General features: G+C 39.3%; 1 protein-coding gene across 1 annotated transcript in view; it reads left to right on the forward strand.

Annotated features, from left to right (window-relative positions):
- Nucleotides 1-213: 213 nt before the first annotated feature.
- Nucleotides 214-21,093, forward strand: part of LOC133996950 (solute carrier family 66 member 2) — a 31,501-nt gene continuing 10,621 nt past the window's right edge. Inside the window, exons 1-3 of the mRNA XM_062436460.1 lie at nucleotides 214-447; nucleotides 1,539-1,672; nucleotides 13,188-13,404. Coding sequence (XP_062292444.1) covers nucleotides 245-447; nucleotides 1,539-1,672; nucleotides 13,188-13,404 — 554 coding nt within the window. The 5' untranslated portion in view covers nucleotides 214-244. The remainder of the gene's footprint in view (nucleotides 448-1,538; nucleotides 1,673-13,187; nucleotides 13,405-21,093) is intronic.

Here is a 21,093-nt window from a genome sequence, read left to right on the forward strand (position 1 = left end):
CTTCTCCTTTGCAGACACCACCTCAGCTTGTAGTTACACAGATACGACACGGTGACTAATATATTCATGCTGTCTATTGTTCTGAAGTACTAAAGTAACCCCCTCCGGCTGCTCGCTTGTGATGGCGTGGCAGTAGCTGCTGCCTCTTTGTTTGTGTAATCAGTGCAAGAGATGTTACTCTGTCCACACTCTGAACGTCACCACAAGGAAACCGAGGAGGAGAAACACCTTACAACAGCTCAACATGGACGATGAAGTGTTTGACCAGATTGTGACCGTGTTCAACTCGCTGGTGTCATGGGTTGCTGCTGGTGCCATGGTGTTTGGTGGGGTGGTGCCTTACATCCCCCAGTACAGAGACATTCGCCGCTCGCAAAACGCAGAGGGCTTCTCCACGTATGTGTGCCTGGTCCTTCTGGTGGCAAACATCCTGAGGATACTCTTCAGGTGACTAACTACTGTGCTCCCTGTGTCTGTGTTTTCACACCAAATCAGCAGATCAGTCACAAGATCAACTTCTGCTGTGCGATGACCAAACTCCTTTCAAAAATCAGCTAATTTAATGCTTTCCTTACTCATCAGGCACATTATGTACTTTTTGCGAACAAGACTAGACATGTTTATGTAGTTAAATGAGATATTTGTCATTTGGCTTAAATGAGAACCTCTTTAAAGGATAGCTGCATAGTTTTTGAAACAACTGTCAGATGCTCACTCCTCATGTTCATACCGGCTATTAAAAGATCCCCTTCAAATGTGCTTTCAGTGTAAGTGCAAATGCATTTAAAAGTTCATGTGAAGCTTATATGAGGCTTCAGCAGTGTGAGTTAGTGGATATCTGCCACATTTACAGTCTTTTTTAACATCAAACCCCCTCTTTGTGTTCCCTTAATGAGCTGCAGTGGCTGTATAGTAACAACAAGAGGGACTTTGGTAATAAAAAGACTGTAATGTTGAAAGATATCTACTTGATTTGACTCATTTGGACAGCCGAAGCTTCATATTAGCTTAAGATAAGCTTTTAAATACAGTTTTGCACAGGAGGGTTAGGACTGTTGATTTTAGCCTCCATCACTTATATTGCAAGTGCATTATAAAGGAATCTTATATACCAAAAAAATCATATTTCAAAGTTCATTTGGGCACCTGATTATTGTTTTAAAAGAGCCCTTTAAGAGCTTCCACAGGATTAAAACTTTGATATAAATTGGAGTGCTTGGCATGTATGTAATGGCACGTGAGTCTATGACAAACTGTTGCTATCAGTTGGCGGCTGCTTCAGAGAACAGAAGCACCATTGAACCCATGCTGACCTCGGGGATCCTCATACTGGGATAATCTTGTCAGGGGTAAACAAACAAAAAACAAAACAAAAAAAACAAGACAGCTTCCAGAGTTAAGCACCATCATTTCACTTAAGCTGTGAGAGAACTGGAAAAGCCAGCAAAAGCAGTATTTGTGGTATCAAAGCTGTGACTTTATTTCATCTAACATGTCACACAGTAAATTCACACATTCTTCTGCTTCTATTTCATCAGATTCGGCCGCTACTTTGAGACGCTGCTGCTGTGGCAGAGCATCATCATGATCGCCACCATGCTGATCATGCTCAACTTGTGCACCAACGTCCGCATGGCCACTGATCTCAACACCAAGAGACGCTCCTTTATAGGTCAGAAACTAACTTTGTTTGGGGGGGGGGGGGGGGGGGGGGCACTTTACAGATCTGATAGAAAAACGACTTACAACTGTGTGTGGGCGTGTGTGTGTAAGCCACAATATAAAAGATACATGTTCATGAGAGTATAAAAATATCTGAGCTGGTTTGAGTGAATCTGTGACTGTGAAGGAGTATGTGTGCATGCAAGGCGTCTCCCTACCTGCAAATAAGAGTGACGACAGAGCCACTCCTTATATTTACACTGTTTAAACACTCGAGTTAAACCTGCTCCAGTACTTGTTCAGCTGTTGCAAACCTTAATGAGAAGGGGATCTTCCTCAGTTCAACCACATTTAAGATTACTATCTGTGGCAGCATGTGGAAGGTTCAGGACTAACTCTCAAACTTGTCTTCTAAACCAAAATAATCATCTTAAAGGACCAGCGTGTAGAATTTAATCATATCTAGCAGTGAGGTTGCAGATTACTTACAACTGAAAACAACCCCCTCCAATCACGTAGGACTACCCACAGTGGCTGTTTGGTTCGTCCCTTTTGGACTACTGTAGAAACATGGCAGGGCTCCGTTGTAGAGGACCAGCTCACTATGTAGATATAAAAGCTCATTCTAAGGTAACAAAAGTCCACCAATTCTTATATGCAGTTGATTATACAATAATTAAAACAATATACTATTCCATTACATTCATACACACTGCACCTTTAAATCTATGGCTGAAAGCATCAACATTTTCCCTATTTGTTTAATGTCCCTATCTGTTTAATGTTCAATTAGCTGACAGCTGTTTGATATTTAATGATAAATGACTACTCACTGTTATAATTGATCATCAAGATTATCATGATACTAGAAGTCTTACAGTTAGTAAGTCAAATATCCAATGAGTTGTAGCCAATTTAAAGCTTATAACTGGCTAACTATTGATAATAGATATTGAATATTTCTTGTCAGATAAGAATCTGAGAGAAATGAACAAAATGTCTTGCAACAAAGTTACCAGATCTGCTGCATCTTTACAGCCTCATAAAGTTACTCAGTAGCCCACATGTTGAAACATTACACCTTTTTATATGCCATTGTACACAGATGGTTGAGAAACGGTTGTCTGGGGTTTGATAAGTCATCATGTGTCTGAACCCTTCATCACATGCTGAGCTGTAGGCACTAATCTTCAAAGGCTTACAGTTAAATGACTGAACTAGACATTTATGTAAATATCTGAACAGTAACTAAAGCTAAATAAGTATTAAACCACTGAATTTGAAGTTGTTTCTGTTTGCAAAAAACAAAACTTGAAACCTTTTTGTGAGTGAGGAAGTTCAAGACAGCCCTCATGTATTAATGCTGTTTTTAGCTCAGTGTAACCACACTGTGTTGCACCAAGCTTTGACATTTCCACTAGTGTCCACACAGTAGAGGAAGCAGAGTCTGACAGTCACATGTGTGGCTGTGCTCGTGAGCAGAGAGAAAGTCTCTGTGTGTGCTCAGCTCTCAGCCCTGTTGTAACTTATAACCGAATCTTTGACTTCAAGAGATTCGTTTCACTCTTCTTCTTCCTGTTTGAGATTGCAGATAACAGCTGCAGTTAACTATTTACTCATGTTTAAGCTGTATCAGATCCTGTTACAAGTTTTTAACTCAATTTGAGGAAGTAATAAAAGAAAAAAAGCCAAGTATTTATCGCTGCAGGTTAAAACATAAAAGATCATAAAAATATAAAAGCAAAAACACCCCAAAAGGAAACATTTTTAGGAAGGCCAGTTTAAACAGGTGAGTCTTCAGTTTCTTTTTTAAAGCTTTTAAAGAGGCTTTCAAAAAGCACATATGTACTCAGCTGCCTGATTGTGCAGGGCTCTGTATGTGACTTAAAGAACCTTAAAATAAATTCTAAACTGATGGGGAGCCAATGTAAAGAACATTAAATGAGAGCAATGAGAGGCTTGACCTGGTCAACAGCCAAGCAGCAGCTTTCTGGACCAATGGTAGGCGGTTCAGAGATGTTTTGCTGTGACAGGTAAAGAAGGGCATTACAGTAGTCAAACGGGGGAGGACACAAAGGCATGAATGGTCATCTCCATCTCAGGTCTAGACTCCACAGATCTGAGTTTTGCGATGTTTCTTAATGGAAAGAGACATGTACGAGTCAGTGATTTAATGTGCAGATCAAATTGCATGTCCCTGATTGAAAATAACAACAAAAATAACAATTCTCATGTGTGGAGTTTATGTGACGTGATGAAAAAAATGAGCCAGTTTCAGTCAGAAATGTTCAAATCCTACACACAGTACACATAGTGGCTTTAATATAGACATCATAAGGATGTTAGTTGAGTGTGTTGTAAAAGCTCAATTTTAAGGTTAAGTGTAAGATATTGAACTGATTCTACCAGTACAAACACTGCTGCCCTCTAGTGGTCATCTTAGACCCAATACTGTATAACTATTAGTAGTTTTATGGTATTTCTAAGTACTTGATACAGAATCAGAGTCACGTCTGACTAAGAAAACCAAACCAAGCTCTTTTTTTCTTTCCTGTCCCTGTTTTTTTTTTTTTTTACGCCCTCCCTCTCCTCCCCCCTTTTTAAAAAATGTATTTATTTCGTCTGTAGAGACAGTAAGGACGAGGAGATCAGAATCCCTAAGAGGCTCTTTCTGGTATGTACAGAACTTCACGTGTCTGCCATGAAAACGTCACTCGTAGTTCACCTGCCTCTCTCTCTCTCTCTCTCTCTCTCTCTCTCTCTCTCTCTCTCTCTCTCTCTCTCCTCTCTCTCTCTTCTCTCCTCTCTCTCTCTCTCTCCTCTCCTCTCTCTCTCTCCTCTCTCTCCTCTCTCTCCCTATCTCCTCTCTCTCTCTTTCTCTCTCTCTCTCTGTGTGTGTGTCGTGCATGATGACCCAGCGTGGATCAGCTCTCCCTGCAGACTCACTAACACCATTCACACCACATCTGAATGAAGCATGAACTCATTTCACTGGCATGTAATAGTCCCATTGTCGTTTCCGTGTTTGACCCCGTGAGACACATTTACTGACCCTTTCAATGCATGTTACACCACAACCCCTCAATTCAAATGACACATTACATTTCCATTAAAAACTCGCCTGGTTGTGATTATATTTGCATGCTTTTGTGCATAAATATGTCATTTCTATGAAGTTAAAGTAGTTAATAGTGATTTTAAGCAGACTAACCTGTATCCACTTTACATAATGAGCTTCATAGTCAAATTTAAGCCACCTATTGACTTTCTTTCTAACTTCATGTTGATGTTTTTGCAGTTTGAAATGACAGAATGATTTGACATGAGCTCTCACTTTAAATGTGTTTAAGTGTGTGTTTAATGTCCTTTTTAAAGCGGTGCATGTTCCTGTATCTAATCAGCTTGTTTTATTCTACAGCACCAGAATGTAAATGTTAAGCGTCTTGCTGCTTATGGCTGATTTATGCAAATGAATATGCTAATGACATTTATTAATGACATTTTGTCTTCTAACTGACTCTTTGAAATTGTTCTCTGAACTACACGTTGTTTCAATGTAAAAGCCCTTTTGTAGCTTATACAGTATGTCAAGAAGTAAGAGAGTGTGTGTGTGTGAGATCATCAACACTTTGAGCCATCTTGGCATTATCATAATGTCATCTATTTATTATTAGGTATTTATATAATATTAAACACTTTAGGTCTCCGTATTTCAAAGTTTTTGTCACTTGTAGAGAAAGACGACACCTCTGTAAGACTACATATTAAACCAGATTGCTCCTGTTTTACAGCTGTGAGACAGCACATGACCTGGATGATCAAAAGTACAGACACCACACCAAGCTGAAAGAACACTTGATGTCAAACCTGACTACATTTTAGGCAGGTTTGGAGTGTGTACTGAGTTCACTCTGGCAAAGTACTAAATTAAGTTTGCCGAAAACGTCTGCCTGTGTAAAGCTTGATTTTTGTAGACTATTGTCCCACAATGCAGTGCAAAGGAATTATAGGCAGTACTTCACAGCTGCATGAAATAATAAAAGCACTTTTAAAAAAAGTTGAATAGTGTTCTAAAGTCCAAGGTTGACGAAGCGCATATTTTATTAGTTCCTGTTAGTATGAAACAGTAAAGTATGTTGATTTTTTTGTATTCTAACTGCTAAAATCATATACTTCAAAGATCAACATATACAGTTGTACAAATTGTTTACAAAGAATATGTAGTATGGAATTTTGACAGCTTGTTAAGAATGGGCTGTCATTCCCCATATGGACACTAGATGGCAGGAGAAAACAATATTTGTGTGACATGAAAAAGGACATTGTATGCTTGGTTCTGTGCTGTAATACATTACAAATTATCCTCCTACATCTAAGTAATGTACAGTAAAGTGTTTTTAAAAAATAATGATTTTAATAGGTAAAGCATGTGCAAAGAAACAGTTGTCACTGATGCATCTGGTTTGTCTGTGGAGCAGGGCATTTGCTTGTCTTCAGTGAACAGGTGGGGTGCTGCTGGCTCAGTATAACCACATGTTGTAGCTGACTCCGCAGCGCCAGAGGCTCAAGCTTCTATGAACATCGATCAGCGAGCTCTGCCAAGCATCATTAGAATTGACCGAAAGCCATATTCTTTGATCGGAGCTTTGCTTGTCTGCGCCTGCTCATTGATCCACTAGTGGAAATACTTAGGGTAAGCATGTTTAAGTGCACTTTTAAAAATTGTGTGAACACCCAGGTAGATAAATGGGGGGGAAAAAATTAAGGCAGAGCTGTGGATCAGTTAGACACACAGCTTTACTCTGAGGCCCGGCGCATCTGTGGTCAATGCTCTGAAGTGGGTAAAGGATCAGAGATGCTGCAAAGCCTACTGACACAACACCAAGCACCAAATACGTTTCAGCATGCAGCCGTCAGGTGGAACAGCTTTGTATTGTAGCTCACTGCAGTGGCTCACCTTGTCTGTGTTTAATCAGCAGGACACATACTCAACCTGTACATTTCTCTGGTTATTCAGTTTGTTCCCTTTATGTTCTCTAAGCTTTATTCATAGCACAAATTTGTCGTCATAGCAGCACAGAATCATTATCACACCGGGCCCTACCATCAAACAGCTGGAAATTTGTACTGAGAGAGAAACAATGAATGTATATGACTCTTAAGACTAGGCTGTTTTTTCATAGATATGACTGGCTGTGATTACTTTCAGTACGTCATAATTGGTATCTGAGATGATATCACGTAACTGAGACTATACATGGGTTATCTGGTGTTTCAACAATAATCACACCACTGGCCACATATGCGCTGTCTTTTGTTTTAGACTGAATAGTTCTAGTTTTCAGACTTGTGGAGGGATCCTGGTGTCATTGCAGCTCAGTGTGATTTATATGGAAAAGTGCCTGCTGCAATCCTTTAAGGAGATTAAAAGATCAGATCATTTTGCCGTGTCAAAATCAGAAATGCTGGTGATCACTCACGTGGAGGTAAAGAGGTTTGAAAGGGACAAAGTAAGATGAAATATTAATCGAAAAAGTTCAGACAGTTACAGTTGGAAAAGTTTTGTCTTTTTGCTTATATTTCTGTATGAGTCAAGCTTTGCTTTTGGTGAATTTGAGGGTCTGGAAGAGAAAACCTTGATTTGGAATTGTTTTTGGTTTTTTTTAGGATATATTTAACATTCAAGCAAACGAGCAACAAAGGCTCTGCTGCTTGATTCTAAATCCTATTTGCACATTTTAGGGCCTCTGTGGTTTCTGGATGTTGGGTAGCTCGCCTGTTTTGTTCCCCAGATACAGCAGCTTTGTTCATCATATCCAAATTCTCACTCACCCCCGCTCAGTTCAGTCTTGAAATTAGTTTTTTATATTTCAGCTGTAAATTGGGTGTGCATGGAAAACTACAATCTTTGAGAGGACAATGAGAGGAGAGAAAACAGTTCTACCTAAGTGGGATTTTGTAAAACATCACTTACTTTATATACTTCACTTTCTTGGGTTGTTCTTCTACAAGCCGGTAAGTAATGGGTCATAACATCGGCTTGTAGCTACCATAATGTAAAGTTCTGCAGTACAAAGAGGTTAGTTGTGGACAGCTAAGTCACAAACTAAAATGCTGTGTCGCTACACTGTTGTAATTTAACAACTTTTTGGTGTGGACAATGCTCAAAATTGGATGCAAAAACTAAGCTGAAATAATTTTCAGCCCACATTGTCTCTTTATATGTCAACAATGTCTTCTTTGTCTTCTTTTGGGACTCTCGACCTCGAGAACTGTTGTAGATTCTTCTCCACAACACTTCTTTTAAGTCTTGGATATAGCTAAACATTTCATTCTATTGTCATCAAAAACAATGCGTAATGATAGACACTATGCTCAGAATAAAACGATGAAATGCTCCCACGATTGTGTCTGCACCAATTTCCAAATGGTCAAGTGGCTTGGAAGTAAAATTAACTAAGCAAAAGTTCTGTGCAAAATTGTTCCTTTACTGTATGTCTCTTCCTAGGCTTGGTAGCAAATTTGAATGACTCACTGCACCCTGAAGATGATCACAATTTAGTGAGATGAATTACAATTAGATTATTTGAAACCACAATTTCAAGAACCAACCCTTTTCAATAGCTTCCCCAGAAAACTGTGTAGTGACATCCTATCCCATGTGCTGTGGCTGTGACTCGCTCACAAATAAATCAGGAACAATTTAATCAATTCTGCAGTTATCTTGATTATGTCACAATGATTGAGTGATTCTGCACCACTGAGATGTTGAACTAATGATGATAGAGAGGTACATGGCAATACAAGAGATATCCATTTCTTTCTATTGTCTGGTTATGGCTCATTGTTTATTCTCATCCCAGGGGTAAGGGAGTTTCATTGGGTTTGGCAGCTTTGAATATATTACCTTATCCTGTAGGTGCAGTTATCCCCTCCCTAAGGTATAGGCCTAACTTTAAGCCCCAGTCCTGTTTATATATAAGCAACATAGCATTTAGTTTAGATGGCAGTGCAGAAAAGTTGCTGTGCTTTTCCTTGGCAGCAAACGCCAATTAGTCATTGTGAGAAAGCTCTCAATTTCAGAAAATGAAGCTCGTTGAAATCCGTGGTTCAATTTCTCGGGCCGTTAGAACTGTCCTCCATTATAATGTTCCAGCTTCTCCCACGGGTGCTTCTGAGTGACAGGGAGCTATTATTTCAACTACCCCCATAGACTTTTTGGGGGCCTAACTGAAGCTGGCAGTTGGCAAACAAGAGACTGAAATCGCCTAACTTTGACCCATGTCTTCCTACACATGTACCACAACTCTGTGGGACTTCAAAATGAGCTGTGCACAAGCCAATTGGCCACTGCAGGGTGTCTATTGTATGCAGCTCCTGTCTGTTCCCACACAGTGCCACCACAGCTGCCACTCAGCACAGGGATTAAAGAGGAAGAGGAGAATGCCCTGGGGTACACAAGTGGCACAGCAAGGGAAAGTGTTTGCCAGCATATGACTGAGGTACAGTGCTGTGATAAATATACTTTAGTGGTCAATACGAAATGGAGCTTTTTGTCATACTTCTGTGGGATACTTCTCTGCCTACAACATATTGTTTTTAGATTTGTGTCTGCACATACAGAAATAAGCAATGATAACAGTACAGTACTGGCTTGAAGGAGTGCAATCATTGAAACAAGAGCCTGAGAGAAATAATTGAAAAGCATGTCACATGTTGCATTTTTTTGATAGAGCCAAAAGCATTGCTGTTCTTTGCATTATCCCTGGTCACCAAGTTAAGTCACCAAGAAAAATATCTTTAATTTCACCTCAGAGAAAATGTCCTGCATTGGCTTGCCGCGCAGTCCCCATGACAGCAGTGACTGGGGGGAAAGTTCAGAAAAGGTTTTTCATCTTTTCATTTGAAGAACTAAGAAATAGATTGTGCCCATGCATATAGAGTCTTTACTTTGTATTTACTGTGTGGTATCATTAGTGCCATCGTGGAGGAGATCATTCTTGGATTAATTTAAATCAAAGCTATATGTCAAGTAAAAGGGAGATATCAAAAGGTTTGAGGTGATGTTTCAGTTCAGTAATGTCGGTATAGCAAAGTGAGTGAGGTTGAACAAAGTAGCAGTCATGTCCTTCAAAGGCTGTACTTTTTTTTTTTTGACTTTACATTTTTATCCCACTGCATGTCTGTGGGAAAACACTGAATATATGTTATGGAGGCAGTTAAACAACTTATCATATAAAATGACAACAGTACACTGAAACAGTGAACTTCACTGTGAATTTTATAATTATAAATAAGTAAGAAAAAAACCCACACAGATACACCGATACCAATCTATCTGTTGATAGGACAATATCTGCTGATAACATCAGCTGACTGATATATCTTTCAGGCTCTAGTAGTTACAGCAGTAACTTACAAAATTATGGTTTTACATGCGGAACATATAAGCTAATATATGCATTATTTGTTTAAACCAGTTAACGTTATATGGAGGGGCCAGACCACATATAGCATATGAACATTAACCATTTATCTTTATGAAAGAAACCATTTTAACAGCAGTGACCCTATTTTGGGTATAAATGTACAAAACAAACTAACACATATATTATCCCCTTGAACAGTTGTTTCACCTCACATCTCAGCAAACTCTGCGTGCGTGTTTACAATATACTGCCCAACCTGGCGCCTAGTTGTATCATCACTTTGAGCCATACATCATGTATGTTCAGTTTGTGTTTACTGTGAAGCTGTGCATGCCTTTAGCTGCCAGGTTGGCGTTGAGTGCTGCACTATCGCCCCTGATTGCTTCCCTGTATGTTTGGCTTTTATCAGGCAGCGCCAGCCTGGTGCTAGTTGGCCCAGTTTCACAGTCCTCAGGCTGCGCTGCCAGCAGGGCTTTACAGCCACACCAGGCATCAGCAGCTGCAACACCTATAGAACAAACAATTCTACACAGTACACACAGCAGCCCTTAAAGGATATTCTTAGTGTTTATTATACTCAGAACAGAAAGACATGACCCATTACCCCTTTTCTAAGAACTCCTGCCTACATGGCTTATGTTGAACACTGCATTGTGTTCCCGTCCTACATGGTTGTTGGTTTAGCAGTGGTAAATCTTGGTGTATGAAGTGCGTGGAGGGCTCACAGAAGGCTGTGACCTGGTTTGAATGGCTCTTTGAGACTGATTCAGTTACATTTATTGGATTTGTTTAATTTGTCTGTCACAAAGGAACAATGGGATTGGCTCAGTGTTGGAAAGCCAGGTTACCTTGCATAGATACGGGCCGGGTTTTGTATTCATGTAGAAATGCCATCTAAATGTCAGAATGGGTCGCTGTTAATTCTCTAATGAAACAATATTTTATTCAATCATAAACTAAAAGTCATAAAGGGTGGCATTTTTTTCACTTCTGGTTTGCCAAGCCTCACAAAACAGCAGATCTGTTTTAATTTAAGTGTTAGCCCGTGAAGTTAAGCCAAGCACTATCTACTGTACTATACAGTAGATATCCTTAGAGTGCTTATATGTGCATTATAGATAAGGAGACCCTCATTTAAACTTGATTAATCAAATCGGCTTTATTGCATTTGAGGCTGGCAGAAATCCCATTTAAGATACAGCAATGCAGAAACATCTTTCACTCTGAGCCATGATTACATTTTCATGATTAACTATTTCAATCGCCTCTGCTCGCGCATTAATCAAGCAGCTACATATGTATTGTTTTAACAGACCTGATATGTGTGTTTTAGCATTGTAGAAAGTAGAGGTAACGGTGGCTTAGTATTGCTTATTGTAGCTTTTCCCTCATCAGCTACAGTTAAACTAGCACCTGCAGCAATCGACACTGTAGCCTTGGGATACAAACAGTGTGATTAGTATTGGCTGTGCTGCGTATTACGGAAAGCCAGTGTTGTTGTGCTTTAAATCTTTATCTAATCATTTCCTTGGAGTAAGAAAGCACACAAGAGGTGTTAGTGCAGAAGACAGGGTTTAATCATTAATCAGTGTCCAGATTCCCACCCAGCCCATTACTACAAGGACAATACTATAACTTGAGCTGACTTTCACCCTCCTCTTAGGTCTATGCACAGAGTAGCCTCCCTGAAGACCTTCAAAATGTTCTGTTTTTCAATACTCTGAATGAGAGAAAGCTCAGATCTTACGCAATTGCAAAGTCCTATTTGTGGCTGTGACGTATAGTTTTTCTACCCGGAATACGTGAAGGGGATTGTAGGAGTCATGTGTGTTAAAATTTTCACAATGAAGGAGTTTTTGCTTCCTTTTTTTAAATTAATTAGATACGGCTCAAAAAAGAACAGGCAAAATCGGTAGATAATTATTTCCTCCTGTGTTGAAAAATGAGAAGTGAGGGGAAAGGGAAGAAAACTGATTGCGCTCATGTACAAAGGAGGGAAGAAGTGTCTCACAACTGAATAAACTTCGCTCTTTGGTGTTAAAAGATCCTTTCAGTCCTTTAACTTGTACTCTCTGACTTTTAGGACAAACAACCACAGTTTACAAGGTGACAGTAGAAGAGGTTGATTAACTATCAGACTATCAGGTAGCGCCAACATGTAAAGCAGTATCATCTTTTCATACAAAGATGCATTGCTGACAACATCAGAAGATTATTGCAAAATCTGGGGGTGTGAAGTTAGAAAGATGTGAGGCTATCGGACCTCTGTTGCCTGCTTTTCATCTCTGCTTGAGGCTAGCAGCTCTATTGTGAATCCGCCAGTGTTCTAGGAGAGCATTATTAAATTGGTGGAGTACTCTTTTAAGGCTTGAAAGCTACATTCTTGCAATTTGGTATTATACTTCTATAAAGTCTGGGAGCTCATAAGAGGAATGGTCAAAATTTTGCAGAGATATCCTGACTTTAGTCGGCATGGATAATCCTCCAAGCCCCCAAAAATGCTATACCATTCTTACATTTCCCATAATGAATCCAACAGTAGCATTTGCCTTCTTACCTGGATAACACCCACATCTTTCAAGCATATATTCTCCCAGATGGTAACAAAGGCTTTCTGTTATGAATTTTTAGATTCCAAACTTTAGAAAACGGTGACTTTTGTGGCTCTGAACGAAGCTTTCTAAAGACAATATACAGCTCTTTTCACTGGCTGAAGAGTTATCAGCATGACCCAGAAACTGACTTTTATATGTAAAAGCCCCCAAAAATCTTTGCCACATTGCTTTTCTTTTGGGACAGTACATCCTCTCAAGGTCACAATTGATACTTTTGACTTAGTTTTCTTTTCTCCTAAATACTGTTGGGATTAAACTATTTTTGACTCTACCAGGAGAAACATCAGTGTGGCTTGTCTCTTCTTTGAACAACTTTGTCTTTGCTGTCTTTATTTTTACAGGAACCATGCATATAAAGTAATGTTTCTATTAATGTACCAGTTGGTGCAGTTTTCAGCTGCACTCCCTTGAGTGTCTTGTTCTTACAAAACCTTTATTTTTGTGCACTCATTTCTGTTTTCCCTGTGTTGTGCACCTTTAGACTTTGACTGGAACTACTTTTGGTCGTGGAGTCACTTCATGGACTACATGCAGTGCGTGTTGGCCTTCACGCTGGTGGCGGCCTACGTCACCTACCTCCTTCTGGACTCTGCATTGTTTGTGGAGAGCCTGGGCTTCCTGGCTGTCTTCACTGAAGCAATGCTGGGCACACCGCAACTCCACTGCAATTATCAGAACAAATCCACAGAGGGCATGAGGTACGCATTCAATACTGGACATCACATCACATTTACAAATGCAGACATTTCTGTTCTGTGTTTGATATTTTGCTTTTATTGAGTGGATCACAGTAGAGACAGACAGAAGAGGTGTTTAGGAATGGGAAAGAAGCAAAATTTATTTTTCTCCTTACTATTTTGATAAATGATTAAAAGCAGTACTTAACATTTAGATCTTTCCTTTTCCACTTATCAGAAGGAACCTGAGAGTGCTCAATCAAAGAGGAGTCTCATTTGATTATTGGTTCCTCCTACCCATTGGTTTTACAGCAACCAACTTTACCATTTATATTGAGTCTCACAGCTCTCATCAATGTTGTTTCCAGTTGCAGCAGGCGACAAGGCATTCAAATCTGACTATACACTACCTGTCCAAATGGAGTATTTAGCAGCTAAAAAGTCAGATATCAAGAGTTGGTTGGTCACCAAAACACAGTTAAAAGGAGAGTGGATTAGGCTTACATTTATAGCACATAGTACAATGTTTTCAGACCCTTTCAAGTTTGACAGAGCAAAAACTGGTTTTAGGAGTGTTTTTTTTTATTTGATTGAACTCTGAGGATACAGGAACATTTCTGCAGCATTGAAAGTGCCCAAGAGCACGGTAGCCTCTGTCATTCTCAAATTATTCTCAAACCACCAACAGTCTTTTTAGATCTGGCCACTCAGCGAAACTAAGCAACCAAGGACGAAGGGCCTGACGAAAGAAAAAGCATCAGACAAGTAAACAAGAATCCATTGGTCACTATAAATGAGATCCAGACTTTCCTTCCCTTTGTGGACATGGGTGAACTTTGCACAAGGACAACCATCAGTTAAGCACTCCATCAATCAGGCCGTTATGGTAGAGTGACAATTCTTCATTAAAGGGCACATGACAGCTTGCTGGGAGTTTGCCAAAAGGTACCTAAATATCTGTCAGACCAGGAAAAGCAAAATCCTCTGATCTGATGAAATGAAGATGAAAGTTTTTGGCCATAATCCCTAACAGTGTTTGTGGAGGAAACCAGGCACTGAGCAACACCTCATTAATACAAGTCCTACAGTCACACACTGCTGGTGGCAGCATCATTCTGAATGCCAACCTTTTCCAGTGGAAAGGATCTCAAGCTGCAGTGAAGGTTTACATTTCAACAAGACAATGACCTGAAGCATACCAACAAGAAAACACAGGAGTGGCTTCAGGTAAACAGGAGAAGCCCAGCAAGAGTCCGGATCTGAACCCTATAAAGCATCTCTGGAGAGATCTGATAATGGCTGTGCGTAGCTTGAACAAATCTGCCAAGAAGAATGGTAGAAACTTCTGAAAAGAAAAGTGTAGGATCACTTCCAAGAAGACTTGAAGCCACAATCAAAGTTTAAGTTCATAGAAAAGATCATTGGGTGTTATTTACTGCGAGTATAACACTCAATAACGTGAGAAATCAACCCTACAGCCGTCATGAGATTTTGATTCAAATATTACTAAAGGTGAAATCACCTTTTTCCAAATCAACCCCTCCTATTTCCAACTAGTGAGAAAAGTACAGAAATATCTCATGTGCTGAAACCTGAACTGTTTGAATTTTGCCTGAAAGTGTGTTCACGTACAATTAGACACCATTGCTCAAAAAAAGAAGCTGAAGCATTTAAAGCTTCATCTGCTGGTTGTATAATAGATAACATGTGTTGCTAAATTCTCAGTAAGATCTTACCCAGAAAAAGATATTTCTTGTGGCTTATTTACAGTCACTCTTTCTTTTCTTCAACTACCTGCACCTTAAGTATAATTTACCAAGAGTCAGTCTTGATGAGAACTGTTTTATGTATGAGCGCCGCTTCCATCAGAGCAGGCAGCATGAGGGCGTGTTGTACTGTAGCACACCCTTATGAGTAATGGCTCTAGATTATATTGTCTCACATACGATCATTAACACTGACATGTGCTTATTAAGTATTTCTGGCACCTGTCTAAAAGGAAGTAAGGACAGGGCTCCCGACAACTATTCATTATGTTAACATGACAATTGCCCCTCTGAAGTTTCTCCTAAAATCAATATGGTAATGAGGCATTCTGTCTTGCTGTATCTGTTGCTAATATATCATTTAGACTCATTAATGTTGATTTGCATCAAGTCTCAGACTGTAATTAGAGTCTTTGACATAAAATAGATTTTTTGAAAGCATATACTGTTTCAAAATCAATCCGTGTTGCTCTCCAGCACTGTAGCTAGGCCACGTAAACGGCCAAATGTATGTACAACTTTAATTCAATGAACAGCAGTGAGGCATAAGTGGATATTTAAAAAGAAGCAGAGAGCAGCTCATGATTAACACACAATAGATATCAGCGAATGAAAGAAGTATTTTGGTTGTTAAAAAATAATTGAAAAGATGAAACTGATAATGTATCTATTAAAAAGACCAGCACGTTTTGAGAGTGACCGCAGAGCACACAGGCCTGATAAAAAAGCTTTCTGGCAGTGTGTGTCCTGCCTCAGAGCAGTGTGTGCCCTCACTCTCTCTGCTGGTTGGCTTTCTGTAGCAGATTGATAACAGAGCTCCAGCAGAGCTGCCTGTCCAGTTAAACGTCCATGACAGCTCCCACGCTGGGCTTTTCCATACACTCTCTGTCCCATGCCTTCTTTATTTTGATTTAGTTTTTGTTTGTTTAGTTTTGGTTTATTTTTTTTGTGCTTCCTACCCACATAGCACTTTGGGTGCATCTCAAGTCTCTTAATTGCATAAATGTTTCACTCACTTACATCCTTTCCTTGTGTCGAAGTCCATCCCACCCTTAATCGAAATTGTATCGAAACCGCAATGTGGCCTCTTGCAACTTTCAAATCTTACTAAATCGTAGCAATAGTTGTTAAAGGCAAAATGTGTGTCTACATACCATTTCGAATTAAATATTGTTGTGCTGCAGAGAGATACACATCCCCACAAAAATTATACCATAATCGTTTTAATATATTTTTCAATGAGAGGAGCAATGATGTAAACATTATCATTCCCTCTAATATAGTAAATCACATCACACTTGCAATATCAGCCAAAGTAATCGCAGTTAGATCTCTCTTCAAAATCGTTCAGCTGTATTGGCATCAGCTAGATCAGCTGTCAGTCGGCTTTAACAGCTGTAGAGGCTTCTGATAGGGTTTGTGTGGAGTTTAACTCTGCTAATACTAATAAATGTGTAGTTATCATTGGCAGAGCAGCTGTTTTCTCTCTGTAGTCTGGTACCTGTTTGACAAACACCTGCACATGAATGAAAACCTTCGTTATGTATTTATACTGTGCACTGTGTCCTACTCGGAGGCACAGGAAGCATTTCTACTGACAGAATGCTTCTGTGTTATTTCTTCATTTTTTGCATCTGTATTTATTCTCATTGTGAATTCATTATTTAAAAACCCAGAATATATTCAGGGTGTCTTTCGAACACTAGAAAATATCTATAAGGCTAAAAGTTTGAGGGAAAATGGAAATGATGTAACTCATATTAAACCCGACACGCATGGAAATGACAACTTCTGTAAAATATAAATGTGTTACTTGCCGACAGACAAACTCTCCCTGACTTTAGTTTGACCCATAATAAAAGTTAATAATGAAAATAGCAGATCATGACAGAAGAAGCTTTCCAAAGGTTTATGGTTCTCTTGTTGATCAGACCAAAAATTAACACAGATGCACTATTTTTAACTAGATAGTGATTCAGAAAACCAATAAAACATGACACCTGGTAGTGATACACTTGAGTTTAGTCTGTAATCTGTCTCCACTCACTGATGTTATGATGTATCAGGTCAGTCCATCAGCTGCAGCATCAAGTCAATAACTGCTTTCCAATAATGGCACGTGTCGGCCCGTAAAAGACTTATAATGTGAATGCTGCTCTCGTGTCTCTTCGCTCGTGGCTCTTCAGAGCAGAATCCATGCATGCTGATACATCTCAACAGCGTAGCGTATCTTTTTTGACCACAGTGTTCTCAGTCAGTTGTATTCCATCCTTTTTGTCAAAATGCATTTCAACAAACCAGCAGACAACGTTCGTAAACATGTTCTCAGTCCATATGGGAGCATAAATATAGCTAACAGACCAAGTAGTTTGAGAACATGTGAGAATGTGTGTGTGATCACAGCTTCACCCTCAAAATACAAAATTTCCTGTGGCTGCAATGCATTTTGGTCTGTTTCCAGCTATTGTGGATGCACAGATTGATACGTGTGCCACTTCCACAGTGGACTTTTTTTCCTTGTACGACTCTTGAGTGCTGAAGAAAAATGGCAAGTCTAGAGAAAAGGCCTGTTTTCTGAGGGCCTGACAACAAAACTTATGATTACTATTGATGTTTTAGAAAGCCTGACCATTTTCTGCTGTCAAATTCCAGAGCAGTAGCAGGCAGTATCATGATGTGTACATTTGGCCAGTTAACTATGGGGATAGAATGCACTGACAAACTATAGAATGGATGCATAGATGCAAGGCACGTTGCTAATAGCTGTTTTTATTAACGTACAGTGTGTTTTTGTGTGAATAATTCCCTAAACTCCTAAACTCTAGTTTTATTCAGTTTTGTTTCCTGTTGCTTAGGCACAGGTTCAGAGTTCCAATGTGCAAAACTATTGATACAAAGAGTCTTCAGGCCAGTTTACACCATAGATTAAAAATAAGACGAATTACTTTAGAACATGCAGGGAAAGTTGCCGTCTTAGTTTGACTCAAGCCAGCTGGTGGTATCTCCTGCAACATTGGCTTGTCACCTGTTTTACAGCCAATCAGCTCGTAGCGCAATCAGCTGGTCAAGTCAGTTACAAACTGTCAGCTGGTTGAAATGTCAGAGTTTTGGACAGCGTAAAGAAAGGATCACCTCATCAATTTCTTTGAGGAACAGCCATGTCTGTATGACACAAGCATTCAATGTGTAATAAAAGTGCGTTTCAAATTCTGAACCCTCTCTTTTTTTTTTTCGCCATTTCATCAATAGTAGAACTGCAACTGTCACTTTATTCAAGTCACTACAAAATATCCAGCCACATAAAAGCCTGAAAAGCCGGCAGTTAAAACAGAAGTACATAGAGTGGTTGCTATGGAAACAATACACCGTCACGTCTAGTTGCAGTTGTATAACTTGGCAGGTCTCAGAACATTGTAGACCGGCACATTGCAAGTAGTTATTGTTGCAAATCTTTGGTCTAAACTGACCTTTACCTTTAAACACAAAGTGCTGTCTTTGCACTTAAAGTACAAACAGACACTTTGTATTAGGCTAGTATAGCACGAGTTTCAGTGATAATTACCAAACATACAGAATCACTGAATCAGTGCAACAAACACTTTTTCTTATTTAAACAGCTTTACCCTAGGGAGAAGCATTGCAACATAATTGATGTATAAGCCACTGGTGTTTAAGTGCATTAGTAAGCAAACGTGACAATATTGGAAAAAGGAAAAACAAATGCTACATCTGTCCTTCTGTTTACTGTGAAAATGTTTCAGTGTCCACACAGCCAAATGAGACTATGAGATGTAAATGAAAAAGTGTGCAGAAGTTATTGCACAATTCCTCCAATTTCATGGTGTGTAGTGTTATGTTGGGTAAGCCTAAGTGTTTGTGCAAGGACCATAGACTATATATAAAAATGGCTGTAGCTAGTTGTGTCCTCATCCATTGGTTTGCATTGGAGTTGGTATGTAGACCCAGAGCTTTTACTTGTGGTCAGTGCTATCTTTTTCATTTGGAGCCAAGACCTTTCAAATAAGTAGTGCAGGCTGTAACCTTTCATGCTCCAGAAACATGCCTCGCTACCTCAGACCGAAGCTAACGCTAGCTTACTGGGAACAACAGGCAGCCTAAAATTAGCTACTACATCTAAAATGTGCTAACACAGCAGGTATAATCATGTAACATTAAACTTAACAAAATACTGTAAAAATAGTTAGTGGGAGTCAGTTGGAGTAGCTAGCGACTGTTGTTAGCATTGCACGTCAAGGTACCTCAGCATTGGTTGTGATAATTGGCACCTGGGTTAGACTCACAAGTGGTTGAAATATCTAATGTTTTTAGTGTCCCATGAACTGATGCAGTGAAGTACAGTTTCAGTCATCCTGTTTGTCTTGAATGAATGTACAGTAAGATTAGCTGTGTTGCATCATCAGACCACATCATGTAAAATTCAGCAAATAAAACATGAAAGTCATTCTGACATTACATAACTTCAAACACATTTTTCTCTCATTGCTATTTGATGAGAATTAGTTCCTGTTTAAAGATTTATCACATATTGCCATGCTGATGAACAATAACCGATAAAAAACATCCTTATTTTGAGGCCAAAATGAGGACGTTAACACTTCAGCAGATGGAAAAAAAATGGAAACACTTGTAAAATCCTCGACCCAGGCACTTTGTTTCAGGACATTTGACGTTGTCATTTCCACTTCTATTTATTGTTTGTGTCCTCTCCGCCCTCTGTGCACAACCTGTTGAGTCTAGCAGGCTGTTGCTAGGTTACTTTACCTCAGAGCTCCATTCACGGCGCACGTGTGTGTGTGTGTGTTTGTGTGTGTATGAAGAAAAAACAAAAGTGAGGACCTTTTGCTTTCCGAGTCCAATTTTATGATTAGAAGAACTTGCTGACTTCCTTCCAATTACTGGCTCAAGCTGGAGGAAAGTTTTAGGTGTCGGACTACTTCCAGTACTCGAATATTCAGGCATTAGGAAGCTTCACTGCCTTATTCACCCTCCCAACAAGGCAGCGGAGAGAGTCAGAGGAAGGGTAAAAGTTAGAATGAATCATAGCGGATGTGCTCTGCGTGTGTGCACAGTAGGGCTGTGTTTTTTAATAATAAAAAATATGGCTGGAGTTCAGGTGTGATGACTCCTATCTCGTAGGTGTTTTAAATCCTTAGAGGATGCCGCCTGTACATTGTGTATGTAATGCTATTCTTCATCCAATCTAACCTTCTTTATTTGACCCCAGTGTCATTTTTAACACTTTGTCCTTTACTTGCTACGCTTGTCAAGTTTTCTAATCTCACACTCCATGTATGCAATTAACACTGATACAATGGAAGTGTCAGTCCTCAAGAGGGTTTATTCTAGTGTAAGGTAACCTGCAATTCTGTGAAATAATGTGGTTCACTAATGATATGCTTGGAGATAACATGAGATTACTACTGTTGGTAATAATGTAGTCAGCTGTTCATACTAACTAAAACCAGACTGATATACATCGGTTAGCTGACATTATTGGCCGATCATAGATATATATGTTGTCTGATATGCACCAATACATTTTTTTAAGTTATATGGGCAATGTTTTATGTGTATTTGATCCTTTTTATTAATTCAAGTTATATGTACATATGTTTTTTGTTGTTACATTTTTTGTTGCGTTACCCTACAGTAGTCATATTTAATAAATAAGATATATAGAATTCATTATAATACATTGGTATAAGTGGTGGAGTAAATGACAGTAAATGTTTCCAACATTACTGGTGACCTTTTTCCCACTGGTAATGATATTTAGAGGATGGATGTTGTAAATGTCTTTGGCTGACAATGAAGATATTTGGTTTTTGTTGATTGTCTTTTCACTCCTTCCACCAATTGCGATGACCACAAACTCAGAACAAAATTTCAGCCATATTTGGACCGGAGGAATAGTACCCTCCTC

Source organism: Scomber scombrus, chromosome 16 (assembly GCF_963691925.1).
Source record: "Scomber scombrus chromosome 16, fScoSco1.1, whole genome shotgun sequence".
NCBI classification, from domain to species: Eukaryota; Metazoa; Chordata; class Actinopteri; order Scombriformes; family Scombridae; genus Scomber; species Scomber scombrus.